We start from the raw sequence: 20719 nt of genomic DNA on the forward strand, positions 1-20719 counted from the left end.
GCCTGTGTTCCAAAACGTTGCGTCTCGCTGAATGCGCCCCTTGCTGTCGTTTTGTCATATAATCCAGTTAAAAATCAGAAAGGAGAAGAGTAGAAAACAAAAAAATAGACGTATCATTTAATAGGTTTGATTCGTTTTGAAGCACACATTTCTCCTCTCATCTACCAATGAAATGACCGAACGACAGCTAAACAATGGAGTGAAACAAGGACTGTCTTGTATGTGTCTGTGGTTCTGCTATGGAATAGATTTGGTTTATGAGATCAGCTTCGCTGCTCTCCCCCGACAGTCAGATTGTAGTTTCTCTCTCTCTCTCTCGCTCTCTCTCTCTCTCTCTCTCTCTCCTGACAGTCAGATTGTAGTATCTCTATCCAACACCCCATGGGGCTGCAGCTGCTTCTCTCTGGCAAGGAGATTCCTCTCCTCCCTCTCGTTTAGTAGGCTATATGAAGTCCTACTCTCTGTTTTTCTCCATCTCTCTCAATAGGACGTTCTTCTCTTCCCAGCAAGACAGGAAGCAATGCACTGAGCTCACATCAGAGGTCCAGACAGGAGCCAGGGCACAATCACACAGCTGTGTGTGTTCCTATAATTTACAGCATTGTTAGTGAAATAGTGACATCATTCCTAATTAACCAATAGTGAACTAGCGAATAATTGGGTATTATCTGCAGGTCACAGAGTGGCGGTCTAAGACACTGCATCTCAGTGCTAGAAGCGTCACTACAGACCCTGGTTTGATCCTGGGCTGTATCACAACCGGCTGTGATTGGGGGTCCAATTGGCCGGTTTAGGTGAGGGTTTGGCCGGAGTAGGCCTCATTGTAAATAAGAATTTGTTCTTAACTGACTTGCCTAGGTAAATAAAGGTTAAATAACGGTAAAAAAAAAAAAGTTAAAAAAATGTCTGGCAAGGGATGAAGAGATTGACAAAGGGGGTGTGTCTCAATCCAAGCCTGTCAATGGACAGAGCAGACCATTAAAAAACATCGGGCTCTTGCTTGTTTTGTCACACAAACAGGTGGCATAGACCAAGGCTGCTATTATTTTCACTATATGGTCCATATTTTTGTTTTACAGCATCCACTGATTTATGTATTTTGGACGGTTATCTTGATAAACCAATAATAATTAAATGTGCACCCGTTATTCGCTCAATAGTGGAATATACACATCGATATTCCTCCTAAAGCTAACTGCTATCCGAATATAGGAGCATTTTCATATAACCTGTGACTTTTTTAAATGAGCAAATAAATAACAAAGCCTTTTCGCCTCCGGTTGGTACTGTAACCCGCCATCCACGCCCATACTGTACAACGTTGTATTAGGCAGGATACCATTAGGCACTCTGATGAGTGCGGTTCGAAGAAAGTGGAGAACTGGAGAGAAAGAAAGAGGGAGCGATTGGGATGCTACAATAACAGACAGACATAGAACGAGAGGACACCACACAACGTGTTTGTTGGGCAACACCGAGAGAGAAGAGAGGACAAAAAAGCCGAACCGAGAGAGAAGAGCGCGAGTGGCGGTCTGGGTTTGGCAACCGGCTTGTTCGTAGTTCCCTCGAGCCAGCTGCAGCAGGCAGCACCGTGCAAAATGCGCTATTTACGGTTCTTCATTCCTGCGTTCGGTTCGACAATGGACTCGTTCTGCAACTGAGCCTGCCAACCTTGCAGCACACCGCGGACGGTAACCTACCCATTTGAATTTGAGGAAACGCTTACTGCAACATGCAGTAAAAAGAACACACTGAGATGTTTTTTTACACGATACAGTGAAGGGGTGTCCCCACCGCCGTCATTCTCTTTCCACATACCGGTTTTGGATTATACATCCGGGATTATAAGAAATTCGGTCGGGATGGGGAAGGAACAAGAACTACTAGAAGCGGCCCGGACCGGGAATGTGGTCCTGGTGGAGAAATTACTGAGTGGGAAAAGGGGAATCCTGGGGACAGCCTCGGGCTCCATACCTCTGCCAAACCTACTGAGGTAAACGAAGTCGTCAACATACACTTTCATGTCATAAGAAGATTGCCTTGTTGATACTACTATTGACATACTTCTATTGATGGTCTACGTTGAAAAAGACGGGCTGTTGCGCCAAAGTTGGAGCATAGCACTTTTATGCAAACTGACATGAGACCAATTACTTTATGTGAATTCAGGAAAGCCCGAGGCAGCCTCTGCTAAAGCCTGGTTGCCGTCTTTGTGTCCGAGAAGGGGCTTTGCGTTAGATATACATTTGGCGCACAAACTGTGCATAAGATTGGCATCAATCTTGACAGCTGTCAAATTGTTGTGCACTTTTACACTGACTCTGGCTATACATTATAATAATGCATGGTTTTGTCCGAAGGTGGTGTTGCCAGCAGTGACCTGTAGCCTGATCACTTACTACTGCAAATGTTGATGTTTCATTGTAAATATATTTGTTAATTTCCACCTGGTCTCAGGGCAATTAGTATGGTTTGGGACGTTCTTTTGTATCCCTCCATTTAGTTGGATATGTTACGTTCTCCAATCCGTATGATATGTTACAAATCAAATAGCATTCATTTCTGTCATAATGTCTTAAGTAACCAGACCATTCCTACATACAGTATCATACGACTTGGAGGTACCTCAAAATATGTCTACTATGTTACGTCTAGTCGGAGCGACAAGCATGAACATTTGGCATTGATCAGTAGCCTAAACACTCCGTGCCTATTGAGGGCCAGTTGAAGGACTCATGGTGTGTAGACCTATGCCAGTGTGCCGTCATTGATACATTACATAGGCTACTATTAAATCACCATAACATAGTCCGAGTGTTTGTGATATGCTGTAAACTCATAAAAGGATAGTCTTTCAGGCCAAAACGGAACCTTGTAGCCTCGTATAAAGACAACTTTAGACTGTGAGAATAGTCTCTTTCCTCCAGGCCTCTCCTTCCCATCTCTATCAGTAAAGAAGAGAGGACAGATAGGTGATCAGTTAGATCAAAGGACCGGGCGTACGGGAGGAGCATCACCTCAGGCCGTGCAGCAGTGCTTTGCTTTTACAGCCGTATTGAGGTGCACTGATGGGAGGGCGTACGCCTATGAAGCAAGAGGGACGGGGAGCATGGGAACTGTGTGTTTGTGCGCGTGCTTAAACTGCGTGTAAAGAGCTAAAGGATAGGCTTGTACATCACCATGGCAACAGCCTCCAGGAACAATTAAAAACAAAACAATATTTACATCTTACAGTTAAATTAGGAAAAGGAATCAAACAACAATATGTACATATCAACTGCCATGTGGTACAGTATTTGGAAGTGTCATTTTGTACCAGTCCCACAAGACTGCTGGCATCAAATCCAATGTTTGAATAGGCCTGTGCTATGTATTCCTAGCACAAGCTTGCTTTGACAGAAAATTGTGTCCCTGAGGAACTGTTGTGTAGTGTGTGTGTGTGTGTTGTACTGGGTTACACTGAAATGTGGGCTTTTTTTGGGACAAGGCAATGGTCCATGCAGTCAAGTCTGTGAAACAGTGGGTGGACTATAGACCCCCGCAGGCTTAACCCCCGCAGGCGTATTCCCTGACTCATAAAAGTGTGTGTGAGTCAAACGGAAGGTGGAGGGTTCTATTAGGGTAGGTAATGTTTGTGGAGTTTTCTTTGGGAGACAATGATACATATTCTCCCATCTTGAGGCTCAAGTCATTCAGAATATTCCAAAGCTGTGAGGCCATTTTCCAAAACCTCTCAGCACCACATAGTGGGACACACACACACACACACACACAGGAAAATCAATAGCAGATGATTTCATGGCCATGGTTCAGATATATACTAGCTGTACACATACTAGCTGTACACGGTCATAGTTCACATATACTAGCTGTACACATACTAGCTGTACACGGTCATAGTTCACATATACTAGCTGTACACATACTAGCTGTACACGGTCATAGTTCACATATACTAGCTGTACACATACTAGCTGTACACGGTCATAGTTCACATATACTAGCTGTACACATACTAGCTGTACACGGTCATAGTTCACATATACTAGCTGTACACATACTAGCTGTACACGGTCATAGTTCACATATACTAGCTGTACACATACTAGCTGTACACGGTCATAGTTCACATATACTAGCTGTACACATACTAGCTGTACACGGTCATAGTTCACATATACTAGCTGTACACATACTAGCTGTACACGGTCATAGTTCACATATACTAGCTGTACACATACTAGCTGTACACGGTCATAGTTCACATATACTAGCTGTACACATACTAGCTGTACACGGTCATAGTTCACATATACTAGCTGTACACATACTAGCTGTACACGGTCATAGTTCACATATACTAGCTGTACACATACTAGCTGTACACGGTCATAGTTCACATATACTAGCTGTACACATACTAGCTGTACACGGTCATAGTTCACATATACTAGCTGTACACATACTAGCTGTACACGGTCATAGTTCACATATACTAGCTGTACACATACTAGCTGTACACGGTCATAGTTCACATACACTAGCTGTACACATACTAGCTGTACACGGTCGTAGTTCACGTACACTAGCTGTACACGGTCGTAGTTCACGTACACTAGCTGTACACGGTCGTAGTTCAGGTACACTAGCTGTACACGGTCGTAGTTCACGTACACTAGCTGTACACGGTCGTAGTTCACGTACACTAGCTGTACACGGTCGTAGTTCACGTACACTAGCTGTACACGGTCGTAGTTCACGTACACTAGCTGTACACGGTCGTAGTTCACGTACACTAGCTGTACACGGTCGTTGTTGATTATGTTAACTTCTGCATGTATCAGCGCCTGGTTTTATGTAGAGGCACAGTAATGATGATGGGATCTGTGACTGTAGGTCTATTATGTAAACAGGCAGTTATTACAGTGATGACCAGCGTTACCACATGACAATAATGCTCGTCCATTACAATATGTGGGAAATGATGAGGATGATTGTGTGATGAAAGAAGGAACATTTTTAAAAGCCAACACATGCCAGAAATGTTGATCACTCTAGCTACACAGGAGAGTCAAGTACTGGTTGTTGTCGGTGCTTGCTATCGTTACTCCTTGTTCTAGTGGCTACTGTCACTGAAGGGGTTCTACAATTGCACAAACACAGAGAGAACCCCCTTTGATCAGTGTGTGGCTGAGAGTACAGTATGTCATCCTGCTCCACAAACAAACAGTGCTGAAGTGATGTGAGAAGAGGTGGTGATTCTCAGAGGGGACACACACACACACACACACACACACACACAGCAGTGATCTGCTCAAGGCTCCAACACAAGCAGCAGAACACATAAAAAATAAACGCAGGGGAGGCTTGTCTCTGTCGCTCTGTGCCAATTTAAACAGAGATTGATGGGGGGACAGATACTGTGTGCGTGTATTTTCTGTGTTCTGTTGCTTGTGTTGGAATCTTAAGCAGATCACTAACCCAGAATGGAGTGTGTGTGTGTGTGTGTGTGTATACACATTAAGAAATGTCCTTGTTTTTGAAAGAAAAGCAAAAACATTTTTGTCCATTAAAATAACATAAAATTGATCAGAAATACAGTGTAGACATTGTTAATGTTGTAAATGACTATTGTAGCTGGAAACATTTTAATGTAATATCTACATAGGCGTACAGAGGCCCATTATCAGCAACCATCACTCCTGTGTTCCAATGGCACTTTGTGTTAGCTAATCCAAGTTTATCATTTTAAAAGACTAACTGATAATTAGAAAACCCTTTTGCAATTATGTTAGCACAGCTGAAAACTGTTGTTCTTTAGACTAGTTGAGTATCTGGAGAGTCAGCATTTGTGGGTTCGATTGCAGGCTCAAAATGGCCAGAAACAAAGACTTTTATTCTGAAACTCGTCAGTCTATTCTTGTTCTGAGAAATTAAGGCTATTCCATGCGAGAAATTTACAAGACACTGAAGTTCTCGTACAACGCTGTGTACTACTCCCTTCACAGAACAGCGTAAACTGGCTCTAACCAGAATAGAAAGAGGAGCGGGAGGCCCCGGTGCAAGAGGACAAGTACTTTAGTGTCTATTTTGAGAAACAGACGCCTCACAAGTCCTCAAATGGCAGCTTCATTAAAGAGTACACGCACAACACCAGTCTCAATGTCAACAGTGAAGAGGTGACTCCGGGATGCTGGCCTTCTAGGCAGAGTTCCTCTGTCCAGTGTCTGTGTTCTTGTGCCCATCTTGATCTGTCATTTTTATTGGCCAGTCTGAGATATGGCTTTTTCTTTGCAACTCTGCCTAGAAGGCCAGCATCCCGGAGTCCTCTCAACACTGTAATTTCACACACAGAGAGATGGTGATTGGTCCTCGCTCATTTTCCGGTTATGTATCGGTCTATGAAGACCAGAGAGGAAATAACACAAAAAAACTGTTTATTTTCTGTAATAGTTTCTAACCACAATACTCAGAATTGGTCTTATTATAACACTTAGAATCAGTAATAAATGTCACTTTTTTCCACCACAGCAGCACTCATGGTGTAGTGGACCACTAGACTGAACCACTAGCCTTGGCAGGCCAACACAGATATGTGTGTGTGTGTTTCATCAACCGCCTAGTGACTAGACCAACCATATGGGAAGACCACCTCGTGTGTGTGTGTGTGTGTGTAGGAGGGGTGTAACAGACCATCCATAAAGATAGAGGATGGGGAGATGTAAAGGAGTAGTCTGGAGGAGGGGTAGACGTGGGTCAGGGGTTAACTGTGGAGAATGTAAGTGGGATCACACACACACACTCTCTTAATTCAATTTCAATTCAATTTAAGGGCTTTATTGGCATGGGAAATGTATGTTTACATTGCCAAAGCAAGTGAAGTAGATAATAAACAATAAAAAATTAACAGGAAACTAGAGGTCGACCGATTAATCGGAATGGCTGATTAGGGCCGATTTCAAGTTTTCATAACAATCAGTAATCTGAATTTTTGGACACCGATCATGGCCGATTACATTGCACTCTACGAGGGGACTGCATGGCAGGCTGACTACCTGTTATGCGAGTGCAGCAAGGAGCCAAGGTAAGATGCTAGCTAGCATTAAACTTATCTTATAAAAAACAATCAGTCTTAACAAAATCACTAGTTAACAACACATGGTTGATGATATTACTAGTTTATCTAGCTTGTCCTGCGTTGCATATAAATTATGCGGTGCCTGTTAATTTATCATTGAATCATAGCCTACTTCGCCAAACGGGTAACAAGCGCATTCGTGAAAAAGCACTGTCGTTGCACCAATGTGTACCGAACCATAAACATCAATGCCTTTCTTAAAATCAATACACAAGTATATATTTTTAAACCTGAATATTTGGTTAATTCTGCCTGCTAACCTGAATTTATTTTAACTAGGGAAATTGTCACTTCTCTTTCTTTCTGTGCAATAGAGCCAGGGTATATGCAGCAGTTTGAGCCGCCTGGCTCGTTGCGAACTGTGTGAAGACTATTTCTTCCTAACAAAGACAGCCAACTTCTCTAAACGGGGGATGATTTAACAAAAGTGCATTTGCCAAAAAAGCACAATCGTTGCACGAATGTACCTAGCCATAAACATGCCTTTCTTAAAATCAATACACAGAAGTATATTTATTTAAACCTGCATATTTAGTGAACAGAAATCCAGGTTAGCAGGTAATATTAAACTAGGAAAATTGTGTTACTTCTCTTGCGTTCATTGCACGCAGAGTCAGGGTATATGCAACAGTTTGGGCCGCCTGGCTCATTGCGAACTAATTTGCCAGAATTTTACGTTAATTATGACAACATTGAAGGTTGTGCAATGTAACAGGAATATTTAGACTGATGGATGCCACCCGTTGGATAAAATACGGAACGGTTCCGTATTTCACTGAAAGAATAAACGTTTTGTTTTCGAAATTGTAGTTTCCGGATTTGACCATATTAATGACCTAAGGCTCGTATTTCTGTGTGTTATTATGTTATAATTAAGTCTATGATTTGATATTTCAAAGAGCAGTCTGACTGAGCGGTGGTAGGCAGCAGCAGGCTCGTAAACATGCAGCCTCCGACTGCAAGGCACTACAGAGGGTAGTGTGCATGGCCCAGTACATCACGGGGCCAAGCTTGCCATCCAGGACCTCTATACCAGGCGGTGTCAGAGGAAGGCCCTAAAAATTGTCAAAGACTCCAGCCACCCTAGTCGTAGATTGTTCTCTCTGCTACCACACGGCAAGTTGTACCAGAACACCAAGTCTATGTCCAAGAGGCTTCTAAACAGCTTCTACCCCCAAGCCATAAGACTCCTGAACATCTAATCAAATGGCTACCCAGACTAGTTGCATAGTCACCTTTCATAGCTCTACCTACATGTACATATTACCTCGAAACCGGTGCCCCCGCACATTCACTCTGTACCGGTACACCCTGTCTATAGCCTCCACATTGACTCTGTACCGGTACACCCTGTCTATAGCCTCCACATTGACTCTGTACCGGTACACCCTGTCTATAGCCTCCACATTGACTCTGTACTGGTACACCCTGTCTATAGCCTCCACATTGACTCTGTACTGGTACTCCCTGTCTATAGCCTCCACATTGACTCTGTACTGGTACACCCTGTCTATAGCCTCCACATTGACTCTGTACTGGTACACCCTGTCTATAGCCTCCACATTGACTCTGTACTGGTACACCCTGTCTATAGCCTCCACATTGACTCTGTACTGGTACACCCTGTCTATAGCCTCCACATTGACTCTGTACTGGTACACCCTGTCTATAGCCTCCACATTGACTCTGTACCGGTACACCCTGTCTATAGCCTCCACATTGACTCTGTACCGGTACACCCTGTATATAGCCTCCACATTGACTCTGTACTGGTACACCCTGTCTATAGCCTCCACATTGACTCTGTACCGGTACACCCTGTCTATAGCCTCCACATTGACTCTGTACCGGTACACCCTGTCTATAGCCTCCACATTGACTCTGTACTGGTACACCCTGTATATAGCCTCCACATTGACTCTGTACTGGTACACCCTGTATATAGCCTCCACATTGACTCTGTACCGGTACACCCTGTCTATAGCCTCCACATTGACTCTGTACTGGTACTCCCTGTCTATAGCCTCCACATTGACTCTGTACCGGTACACCCTGTCTATAGCCTCCACATTGACTCTGTACCGGTACACCCTGTCTATAGCCTCCACATTGACTCTGTACCGGTACACCCTGTCTATAGCCTCCACATTGACTCTGTACCGGTACACCCTGTCTATAGCCTCCACATTGACTCTGTACCGGTACACCCTGTCTATAGCCTCCACATTGACTCTGTACTGGTACTCCCTGTCTATAGCCTCCACATTGACTCTGTACCGGTACCCCCTGTATATAGCCTCCACATTGACTCTGTACTGGTACACCCTGTCTATAGCCTCCACATTGACTCTGTACTGGTACACCCTGTCTATAGCCTCCACATTGACTCTGTACTGGTACACCCTGCCTATAGCCTCCACATTGACTCTGTACCGGTACACCCTGTCTATAGCCTCCACATTGACTCTGTACCGGTACACCCTGTCTATAGCCTCCACATTGACTCTGTACCGGTACACCCTGTCTATAGCCTCCACATTGACTCTGTACCTGTACACCCTGTCTATAGCCTCCACATTGACTCTGTATTGGTACACCCTGTCTATAGCCTCCACATTGACTCTGTACTGGTACACCATGTCTATAGCCTCCACATTGACTCTGTACTGGTACACCCTGTCTATAGCCTCCACATTGACTCTGTACTGGTACACCCTGTCTATAGCCTCCACATTGACTCTGTACTGGTACACCCTGTCTATAGCCTCCACATTGACTCTGTACCGGTACACCCTGTCTATAGCCTCCACATTGACTCTGTACCGGTACACCCTGTATATAGCCTCCACATTGACTCTGTACCGGTACACCCTGTCTATAGCCTCCACATTGACTCTGTACCGGTACACCCTGTATATAGCCTCCACATTGACTCTGTACCGGTACACCCTGTCTATAGCCTCCACATTGACTCTGTACCGGTACACCCTGTATATAGCCTCCACATTGACTCTGTACCGGTACACCCTGTCTATAGCCTCCACATTGACTCTGTACCGGTACACCCTGTCTATAGCCTCCACATTGACTCTGTACTGGTACACCCTGTCTATAGCCTCCACATTGACTCTGTACCGGTACACCCTGTATATAGCCTCCACATTGACTCTGTACCGGTACACCCTGTCTATAGCCTCCACATTGACTCTGTACCGGTACTCCCTGTCTATAGCCTCCACATTGACTCTGTACCGGTACTCCCTGTCTATAGCCTCCACATTGACTCTGTACTGGTACACCCTGTCTATAGCCTCCACATTGACTCTGTACCGGTACACCCTGTCTATAGCCTCCACATTGACTCTGTACTGGTACACCCTGTCTATAGCCTCCACATTGACTCTGTACTGGTACACCCTGTCTATAGCCTCCACATTGACTCTGTACTGGTACACCCTGTCTATAGCCTCCACATTGACTCTGTACTGGTACTCCCTGTCTATAGCCTTCACATTGACTCTGTACTGGTACACCCTGTCTATAGCCTCCACATTGACTCTGTACCGGTACTCCCTGTCTATAGCCTCCACATTGACTCTGTACTGGTACACCCTGTCTATAGCCTCCACATTGACTCTGTACCGGTACACCCTGTCTATAGCCTCCACATTGACTCTGTACTGGTACACCCTGTCTATAGCCTCCACATTGACTCTGTACTGGTACACCCTGTCTATAGCCTCCACATTGACTCTGTACTGGTACACCCTGTCTATAGCCTCCACATTGACTCTGTACTGGTACTCCCTGTCTATAGCCTTCACATTGACTCTGTACTGGTACACCCTGTCTATAGCCTCCACATTGACTCTGTACTGGTACACCCTGTCTATAGCCTCCACATTGACTCTGTACTGGTACACCCTGTCTATAGCCTCCACATTGACTCTGTACTGGTACACCCTGTCTATAGCCTCCACATTGACTCTGTACTGGTACTCCCTGTCTATAGCCTTCACATTGACTCTGTACTGGTACACCCTGTCTATAGCCTCCACATTGACTCTGTACTGGTACACCCTGTCTATAGCCTCCACATTGACTCTGTACTGGTACTCCCTGTCTATAGCCTCCACATTGACTCTGTGTTTCGCCCCGCTATCGTTATTTATTGCGTCTCTTTAATTATTTGTTACTCTTATCTATTTTTTTAAGTATTTTCTTAAAGCTGCACTGTTGGTTAAGGGCTTGTTAGTAAGTGTTTCACTGTTGGTTAAGGGCTTGTTAGTAAGTGTTTCACTGTTGGTTAAGGGCTTGTTAGTAAGTGTTTCACTGTTGGTTAAGGGCTTGTTAGTAAGTGTTTCACTGTTGGTTAAGGGCTTGTTAGTAAGTGTTTCACTGTTGGTTAAGGGCTTGTTAGTAAGTGTTTCACTGTTGGTTAAGGGCTTGTTAGTAAGTGTTTCTTGTTAAAGTAAGTGTTTCACTGTTGGTTAAGGGCTTGTTAGTAAGTGTTTCACTGTTGGTTAAGGGCTTGTTAGTAAGTGTTTCACTGTTGGTTAAAGGCTTTGGTTAGTAAGTGTTTCACTGTTGGTTAAGGGCTTGTTACTGTAAGTGTTTCACTGTTGGTTAAGGGCTTGTTAGTTGTTAGTAAGTGTTTCACTGTTGGTTAAGGGCTTGTTAGTAAGTGTTTCACTGTTGGTTAAAGGCTTGTTAGTAAGTGTTTCACTGTTGGTTAAGGGCTTGGGTGTTTCACTGTTGGTTAAGGGCTTGTTAGTAAGTGTTTCACTGTTGGTTAAGGGCTTGTTAGTAAGTTTCACTGTTGGTTAAGGGCAGTAAGTGTTTCTGTTGGTTAAGGGCTTGTTAGTACTGTTGGTTAAGGGCTTGTTAGTAAGTGTTTCACTGTTGGTTAAGGGCTTGTTAGTAAGTGTTTCACTGTTGGTTAAGGGCTTGTTAGTAAGTGTTTCACTGTTGGTTAAGGGCTTGTTAGTAAGTGTTTCACTGTTGGTTAAGGGCTTGTTAGTAAGCGTTTCACTGTTGGTTAAGGGCTTGTTAGTAAGCGTTTCACTGTTGGTTAAGGGCTTGTTAGTAAGCGTTTCACAAAGGTCTACACCTGTTGTATTCGGCACATGTGACAAATAAAATGAGATTTGATTGTGAGCGTATTTGTGTGATCAGTGGTTCAAGGACTAAAGGAAGGAAGCATTATCACTGTAGCATGTCTACAGCATATACATAGCCCTGTTTTTAATCTCTCTTGTGTTGGCGTCAGTGTGCTTCTGGCTCTGTCTGTAGTGGGGGAGGGATAATCAGTAGTTGATTAAGGTGTGTGTGTGTGTGTGTGTGTGTGTGTGTGTGTGTGTGTGTGAAACACACAAGTCTAGATATTGTTTTCTCTCTCAGTCCATCTCTGTTTGGATCTGTCTTTTTCACGTCTGTCTGTCTTTTCTCTCTTGCTCTGTCTTTTGGTCTTGCTGTCAGTCTCTCTCCATCACTCATTCGTTCACTCCCTCTCTCTCTCTCTCCTCTCTCTCCTCTCTCCAACCCTCTCCCTCTATAGAGACAGACCCAGTCCCTCTGTCACTCTTTATCAATCATTCTCTCTTCCTCCTCAGGCTCTGTCTCTTCCTCCTGTTCTACCTCTTCTTTCCTCCATCTCTTCTTTCACTCCTTAGGTACATGTACACACACACACACACAAGCACGCACACACACTAATACACACACACATACTTCATCACCACCTCATTCCTTGTCTATTCTGCCCTACCAAAAAGCAAAATGGCAGTAACTGCTCGTAGCTTGGAACTGAGAAAAATGGCTTTTATTTACCTTGGTTTTACAATAACTTTGTGCAGTTACTGCTAACATGACCCCCATTTTCTCCAAAACACAATGCAATATAGACAGGATACTTGTCCACATGATTAAGCATGTATTGAATGTAGCAAAAATGACTAACACATTTTTGACCAAATTAGCAGTTGCTGCCTTTTTGCTTGGTAGGGCAGTACGGAGGGAGTGTTTTCTTCTTCTAGTGGTGACGTTGACGGACTCTCCGTTGACAGCAGTGTTTTGGGAATTCTCTGAGTCCATGACCGTGGTCGGGAAAACCTTCAGATTGGATTCATTAGTGCCGCTGGAAATCCCTCTTCAATCAGTATTGTGTCAGGAGCCACAAGGTTGACTTGGGGCCGCTCCACCTTTCCTGCAAATCCATAGAAACCATATCATAGCACATATTATAGGTTATCAGACTACATATACACTTAACACTCGTTTGGAAAACTGAATTGGCAAGGACAAGTACTTCCTGTTAGGAGACCAGCACAGGACATATGGAAAGAGGCCAAGGGAAGAAGGCTGTTTTCAGAGTATTGGGAGGCCAGACTGTCGTTGTAGTTAATGAGGTTCTGACCTGAACACATACACATTCCTTCCTGCCTCCTTTGGCTTGTATACTAGTACTTGTTCCGTGCCACGACGGTGGATAACTAGCACCGTGCCAAGACGGTGGATAACTAGCACCGTGCCACGACGGTGGATAACTAGCACCGTGCCAAGACGGTGGATAGCTAGCACCGTGCCACGACGGTGGATAACTAGCACCGTGCCAAGACGGTGGATAACTAGCACCGTGCCAAGACGGTGGATAACTAGCACTGTGCCACGACGGTGGATAACTAGCACCGTGCCAAGACGGTGGATAACTAGCACCGTGCCAAGACGGTGGATAACTAGCACCGTGCCACGACGGTGGATAACTCGCACCGTGCCAAGACGGTGGATAAATAGCACCGTGCCAAGACGGTGGATAAATAGCACCGTGCCAAGACGGTGGATAAATAGCACCGTGCCAAGACGGTGGATAAATAGCACCGTGCCAAGACGGTGGATAACTAGCACCGTGCCAAGACGGTGGATAACTAGCACCGTGCCAAGACGGTGGATAACTAGCACCGTGCCAAGACGGTGGGTAACTCGCACCGTGCCAAGACGGTGGATAACTCGCACCGTGCCAAGACGGTGGATAACTCGCACCGTGCCAAGACGGTGGATAACTCGCACCGTGCCAAGACGGTGGATAAATAGCACCGTGCCATCTTTTTAAGTGGGAGAACTTGCACAATTGGTGGCTGACTAAATACTTTTTTGCCCCACTGTATATGTATGACTATACTGTATGTCAGGGTTCCCCATCTGATGGCACCGCGGGGGATTTTATTTGGCCACCTAATCTGACTTTGGTGCAGGTCATGTTGTTCTTCACATTACCGTCTCTGGTAAACACACACTATATCAAATCATATCTAAGTTTATTTGTCACATGCACAGGATACAGAAGGTGAAATGGTTACTTGCATAAGTGGAGTCTCTTGTTTAGACATGTAGCTAGCCAGCTAAACAATGAACCATAATCCCAACTCCTACTACAACGCATGAATCTGCGGATAGCTAAAGTTAACCAACTAGGTTCAACGTTAGCTAGCTACATAGCCATTTGCATTGTTAGTTAAAACATAATGTTTTCTGAGATAGAAATAATATCACGACACTGATCATACACATAATGTTAGCTAGCGAGACGGAAACGTAGAAAAACGACTCTTTACCTGTATAGACGGATGAACGCTTCACGGAAGACTGGAACCATTTAACTCTGTCTTGTTTGTAGCTACATCTTGCTTGGCCAGCGTTGGGTCTAGTCACTCCGGTTCACACTGGCCGTGGCGTTTGCAGAAAGTAGCCCAACTGATCTGTCGATTGCGCCTGCTAAATTCAGGTTATCAATGTTGTTGAGAAAAGGAGCACATTTTTTGTAGTTCTCGATTGTTAACCCATACTGAGCAGGTCACGTTATAGACAGAGGCATTCTACATGGCAGACCAATCCAAACTCATCTCCCGGCATGTCCAGCCCATCCATTATTTCAGCCAGCGGGAAGGCTGGCGAATAAACCAACTAGGCTCAACCAACTAACCAACAACTTTATTCATATTTACAGATGGAATACAAGTTTGTTATTAAAACAAATGAAAATTGTGTAGGAATGGTCCAGATGGCATTTCTTCCCCAAAAAAATCACCACAAAACGAAGAATTTCAAATGCCTCTCCTGTGAGATAGTGACGTGTGTGTGCCTAGCTTCCTGAAAAGGGTCACAAATGTAAGCAAGGTTTAAAATGATTGCATTTTAGTCAAATATTATATCTGTTTGGGCTTCTTGCAGTCAATTTGCGGTCTTACCAATAATTTGTAATTATTCTCCGAACCCCTGGCTATCCACTCAAGAAAAACTGGTCCCACGGCTGAATCTAGTTGATGATCCCTGCTGTATGTATTTATAGCTGCAGTATGCCTGAATGTATTTATAGCTGCAGTATGCCTGAATGTATTTATAGCTGCAGTATGCCTGAATGTATTTATAGCTGCAGTATGCCTGAATTTATTTATAGCTGCAGTATGCCTGAATGTATTTATAGCTGCAGTATGCCTGAATGTATTTATAGCTGCAGTATGCCTGAATGTATTTATAGCTGCAGTATGCCTGAATGTATTTATAGCTGCAGTATGCCTGAATGTATTTATAGCTGCAGTATGCCTGAATGTATTTATAGCTGCAGTATGCCTGAATTTATTTATAGCTGCAGTATGCCTGAATGTATTTATAGCTGCAGTATGCCTGAATGTATTTATAGCTGCAGTATGCCTGAATGTATTTATAGCTGCAGTATGCCTGAATGTATTTATAGCTGCAGTATGCCTGAATGTATTGGGTGTGTGAATTGGCATGTGAAATGTGTGTGTGAACAGTTGTGACATCTTTAGTGTTGACAGTGCAGACAGAGGTAGATTGGCGCTCCGATGACATTTGCAGTCTCAAGACAGGCCTCCCATGCACACAATGGAATTGGAGAAGGGGTCAGCAGTTCTGTGTGTGTGTGTGTGTGTGTGTGACAGCTGATCTCAACCCTGTCCTGAAGTACTATTAAGCCTATGACTGAGTACAGTTGCCATTCAGCTTCATTCTATCAAACAACATTGCAATGTGTGTGTGATGGAGAGTTGGTAAATGAATGAATGTGTGTGTGATGGAGAGTTGGTAAATGAATGAATGTGTGTGTGATGGAGAGTTGGTAAATGAATGAATGTGTGTGTGATGGAGAGTTGGTAAATGAATGAATGTGTGTGTGATGGAGAGTTGGTAAATGAATGAATGTGTGTGTGATGGAGAGTTGGTAAATGAATGAATGTGTGTGTGATGGAGAGTTGGTAAATGAATGAATGTGTGTGTGATGGAGAGTTGGTAAATGAATGAATGTGTGTGTGATGGAGAGTTGGTAAATGAATGAATGTGTGTGTGATGGAGAGTTGGTAAATGAATGAATGTGTGTGTGATGGAGAGTTGGTAAATGAATGAATGTGTGTGTGATGGAGAGTTGGTAAATGAATGAGTGTGTGTGTGATGGAGAGTTGGTAAATGAATGTGTGTGTGTGTGATGGAGAGTTGGTAAATGAATGAGTGTGTGTGTGATGGAGAGTTGGTAAATGAATGAGTGTGTGTGTGATGGAGAGTTGGTAAATGAATGAATGTGTGTCTGTCACGAGGTGATGGACAGCGTTTAACCAGCCGGTGCTATGATGCACTCTTAATTTCCACGGTAATTGATTTCCCGTTCGCCCATTTCTCGTTGCCGTGGGAGCCGAGCAGAGAAACCAGGAAGTGAATTACTCTGAGTGACAGCCCCTAATGGCCCATATTTCCCATCAGGCCGAGCTGACGCCAACAGATTGTCCTCCAATTACCAAACACAAACTCTGACACACACTCTTTGAAATTCATAAAGAATGAGAAACACACACACTGATGTGAAAAAATAATCCTCCACTACCTATCACCATAACTCTGCATTGGAGTTTAAACCACTATGTTTGGATAGTGCTCGTATGTCTCAATATGACCAGAACTTTCATTTTCCTTGTGTGACCCAAGGTGGAATACATGACAAATGAGTTCTTTTTAAAACGGATATAAAATATTCAACACTCCCTGACTGCAGTGAAAAATAGAGAATATATCATTCTCTGTCCAGTGCTCCTTCTGTTCAGATCACCAAAAGCGGTTGAATTCTGGAGGAAAAGCCATTGGGAATGATTGATTGTGTGGATTATTTTATTAGTACTTTATGCATTTGTGCAAAATGTTTTATGTCTGATTGATGGAACCGCGAATAGCCTGTCTTCCAAAATCACTGATCGGCTATTGTAACCTTTTTCCTGCTCGGATATTCCATGTGAAATGTCTGGTTGTTGACACTCCAGAAGGAGGGAAATGGAGACCCAGGTGAAATGCACTTTAAATAGATCTGATTTAGAGAGGGAGGAAAGAGTGGAAACGCAAGGTAGGTGTGAGAGAGGGAAGGAGAGAGGGAGGAAGGGAGTGCGAGTAGGAGGTAGTGGATCTAGGCAGGCCGGGGGAGAGAGGAGGAGGAGGGATGTTTGAGGTGAAGGTGTACTGTGTCTCTGCCCAGGAAGGTGGCAGGGGGAAGATCTCATACCAGGCAACCCTAAAGGAAGGAGAGATTACAACACTACCGTCTACTCAACCTCTTCCCATTTCTCCCTGAGGGTTGGTCTCTCCTCAATTCCATTCAATTCAAGGGGCTTTATTGACATGGGAAACATATGTTAATATTACCAAAGCAAGTGAGGTAGATAATATACAAAAGTGAAAAAAAACAATAAAAATTAACAGTAAACATTACACTCACAGAAGTTCTCTCTTTCTTTCTCTCTGAGGATCGGTCTCTCCTTCTGTTTCTTTCTCCCTGAGGATCGGTCTCTCCTTCTCTCTCTCCCTGAGGATTGGTTTCTCCTTCTGTGTCTTTCTCCCTGAGGATCGGTCTCTCTTTCTTTCTCTCTGAGGATCGGTCTCTCCTTCTCTTTCTCCCTGAGGATCGGTCTCTCCTTCTCTGTTTGTTTCTCTCTGAGGATCGGTCTCTCCTTCTCTTTCTCCCTGAGGTTTGGTCTCTCCTTCGGTTTCTTTCTCCCTGAGGATCGGTCTCTTCTCTCTTTCTTTATCCCTGAGGATCGGTCTCTCCTTCTGTTTTGTTCTCCCTGAGGATCGGTCTCTCCTTCTGTTTGTTTCTCCCTGAGGTTCGGTCTCTCCTTCTGTTTCTTTCTCCCTGAGGTTCGGTCTCTCCTTCTCTGTTTCTTTCTCCCTGAGGATCGGTCTCTCCTTCTCTGTTTCTTTCTCCCTGAGGATCGGTCTCTCCTTCTCTGTTTCTTTCTCCCTGAGGATCGGTCTCTCCTTCTCTGTTTCTTTCTACCTGAGGTTCAGTCTCTCCTTCTGTTTCTTTCTCCCTGAGGATCGGTCTCTCCTTCTCTGTTTCTTTCTCTCTGAGGATCGGTCTCTCCTTCTCTCTTTCTTTCTCTCTGAGGATCGGTCTCTTTCTTTCTCTCTGAGGATCGGTCTCTCCTTTCTCTCTGAGGATCGGTCTCTCCTTTCTCTCTGAGGATCGGTCTCTCCTTTCTCTCTGAGGATCGGTCTCTCCTTTCTCTCTGAGGATCGGTCTCTCCTTTCTCTCTGAGGATCGGTCTCTCCTTTCTCTCTGAGGATCGGTCTCTCCTTTCTCTCTGAGGATCGGTCTCTCCTTTCTCTCTGAGGATCGGTCTCTCCTTTCTCTCTGAGGATCGGTCTCTCCTTTCTCTCTGAGGATCGGTCTCTCCTTTCTCTCTGAGGATCGGTCTCTCCTTTCTTTCTGAGGATCGGTCTCTCCTTCTCTTTATTTCTCTCTGAGGATCGGTCTCTCCTTCTCTTTATTTTTCCCTGAGGATCGGTCTCTCCTTTTGTTTCTTTCTCTCTGAGGATCGGTCTCTCCTTCTGTTTCTTTCTCCCTGAGGATCGGTCTCTCCTTCTGTTTATTTCTCCCTGAGGATCGGTCTCTCCTTCTCTTTCTCTCTGAGGATCGGTCTCTCCTTTCTCTCTGAGGATCGGTCTCCTTTCTCTCTGAGGATCGGTCTCCTTTCTCTCTGAGGATCGGTCTCTCCATTTCTCTCTGAGGACCGGTCTCTCCTTTCTCTCTGAGGATCGGTCTCTCCTTTCTCTCTGAGGATCGGTCTCTCCTTTCTCTCTGAGGATCGGTCTCTCCTTTCTCTCTGAGGATCGGTCTCTCCTTTCTCTCTGAGGATCGGTCTCTCCTTTCTCTCTGAGGATCGGTCTCTCCTTTCTCTCTGAGGATCGGTCTCTCCTTTCTCTCTGAGGATCGGTCTCTCCTTCTGTTTATTTCTCTCTGAGGATCGGTCTCTCCTTCTGTTTATTTCTCCCTGAGGATCGGTCTCTCCTTCTGTTTATTTCTCCCTGAGGATCGGTATCTCCTTCTCTTTCTCCCTGAGGATCGGTCTCTCCTTCTGTTTCTTTCTCCCTGAGGATCGGTCTCTCCTTCTCTGTTTCTTTCTACCTGAGGTTCGGTCTCTCCTTCTCTGTTTCTTTCTCCCCGAGGATCGGTCTCTCCTTCTCTTTTTCTTTCTACCTGAGGATCGGTCTCTCCTTCTCTGTTTCTTTCTACCTGAGGTTCGGTCTCCTTCTCTGTTTCTCTTTCCCTGAGGATCGGTCTCTCTGTTTCTTTCTACCTGAGGATCGGTCTCTCCTTCTCTGTTTCTTTCTACCTGAGGTTCGGTCTCCTTCTCTGTTTCTCTTTCCCTGAGGATCGGTCTCTCTGTTTCTTTCTCCCTGAGGATCGGTCTCTCTGTTTCTTTCTCCCTGAGGTTCGGTCTCTCCTTCTCTTTCTTCCTGAGGATCGGTCCCTCCTTCTCTTTCTCCCTGAGGATCGGTCTCTCGCTCTCACCATGTCTCTTTTCTCTCATACATGTTCCCTCCATTTCTTTCTCTAAACATGTTCTATTTTCTTCTAGCTGCGTTTTGATCTCTCTCTCCCCCGTCCCTGTCACTGTCCCTATCCCTGTCTCTCTCCCCTGTCACTGTCCCTGTCCCTGTCACTGTCTCTATCCCTGTCTCTCTCCCTGTCACTGTCACTGTCTCTATCCCTGTCACTGTCTCTATCCCTGTCACTGTCCCTGTCACTGTCCCTATCCCTGTCTCTCTCCCCTGTCACTGTCCCTGTCCCTGTCACTGTCTCTATCCCTGTCTCTCTCCCCTGTCCCTGTCCCTGTCACTGTCTCTATCCCTGTCACTGTCCCTGTCACTGTCTCTATCTCTGTCTCTCTCCCCTGTCTCTGTCTCTGTCCCTGTCTCTATCCCTGTCCCTGTCTCTATCCCTGTCCCTGTCTCTATCCCTGTCCCTGTCTCTGTCACTGTCCCTGTCTCTATCCCTGTCACTGTCTCTATCCCTGTCACTGTCCCTGTCTCTATCCCTGTCCCTGTCTCTATCCCTGTCACTGTCCCTGTCTCTATCCCTGTCCCTGTCTCTGTCCCTGTGTCTATCCCTATCCCTGTCCCTATCTCTGTCCCTGTCTCTATCTCTGTCCCTGTCTCTATCTCTGTCCCTGTCTCTATCTCTGTCCCTATCCCTGTCCCTATCCCTATACCTATCCATGTCCCTATCCATGTCCCTATCCCTGTCCC

The 20719-nt window shown here is 44.8% G+C and overlaps 1 protein-coding gene across 2 annotated transcripts in view; it reads left to right on the top strand.

Moving 5' to 3' along the window:
• The first annotated feature begins 1317 nt into the window (after nucleotides 1–1317).
• The window catches only part of anks1b (ankyrin repeat and sterile alpha motif domain containing 1B), a 414498-nt gene continuing 395096 nt past the window's right edge, over nucleotides 1318–20719 (top strand). For both annotated transcript variants that reach the window (XM_065008369.1, XM_065008370.1), the window contains exon 1: nucleotides 1318–1993. In XM_065008369.1, coding sequence (XP_064864441.1) covers nucleotides 1863–1993 — 131 coding nt within the window. In that variant the 5' untranslated portion in view covers nucleotides 1318–1862. The remainder of the gene's footprint in view (nucleotides 1994–20719) is intronic.

Source organism: Oncorhynchus nerka, linkage group LG23 (genome assembly GCF_034236695.1).
Source record: "Oncorhynchus nerka isolate Pitt River linkage group LG23, Oner_Uvic_2.0, whole genome shotgun sequence".
Taxonomy (NCBI): domain Eukaryota; kingdom Metazoa; phylum Chordata; class Actinopteri; order Salmoniformes; family Salmonidae; genus Oncorhynchus; species Oncorhynchus nerka.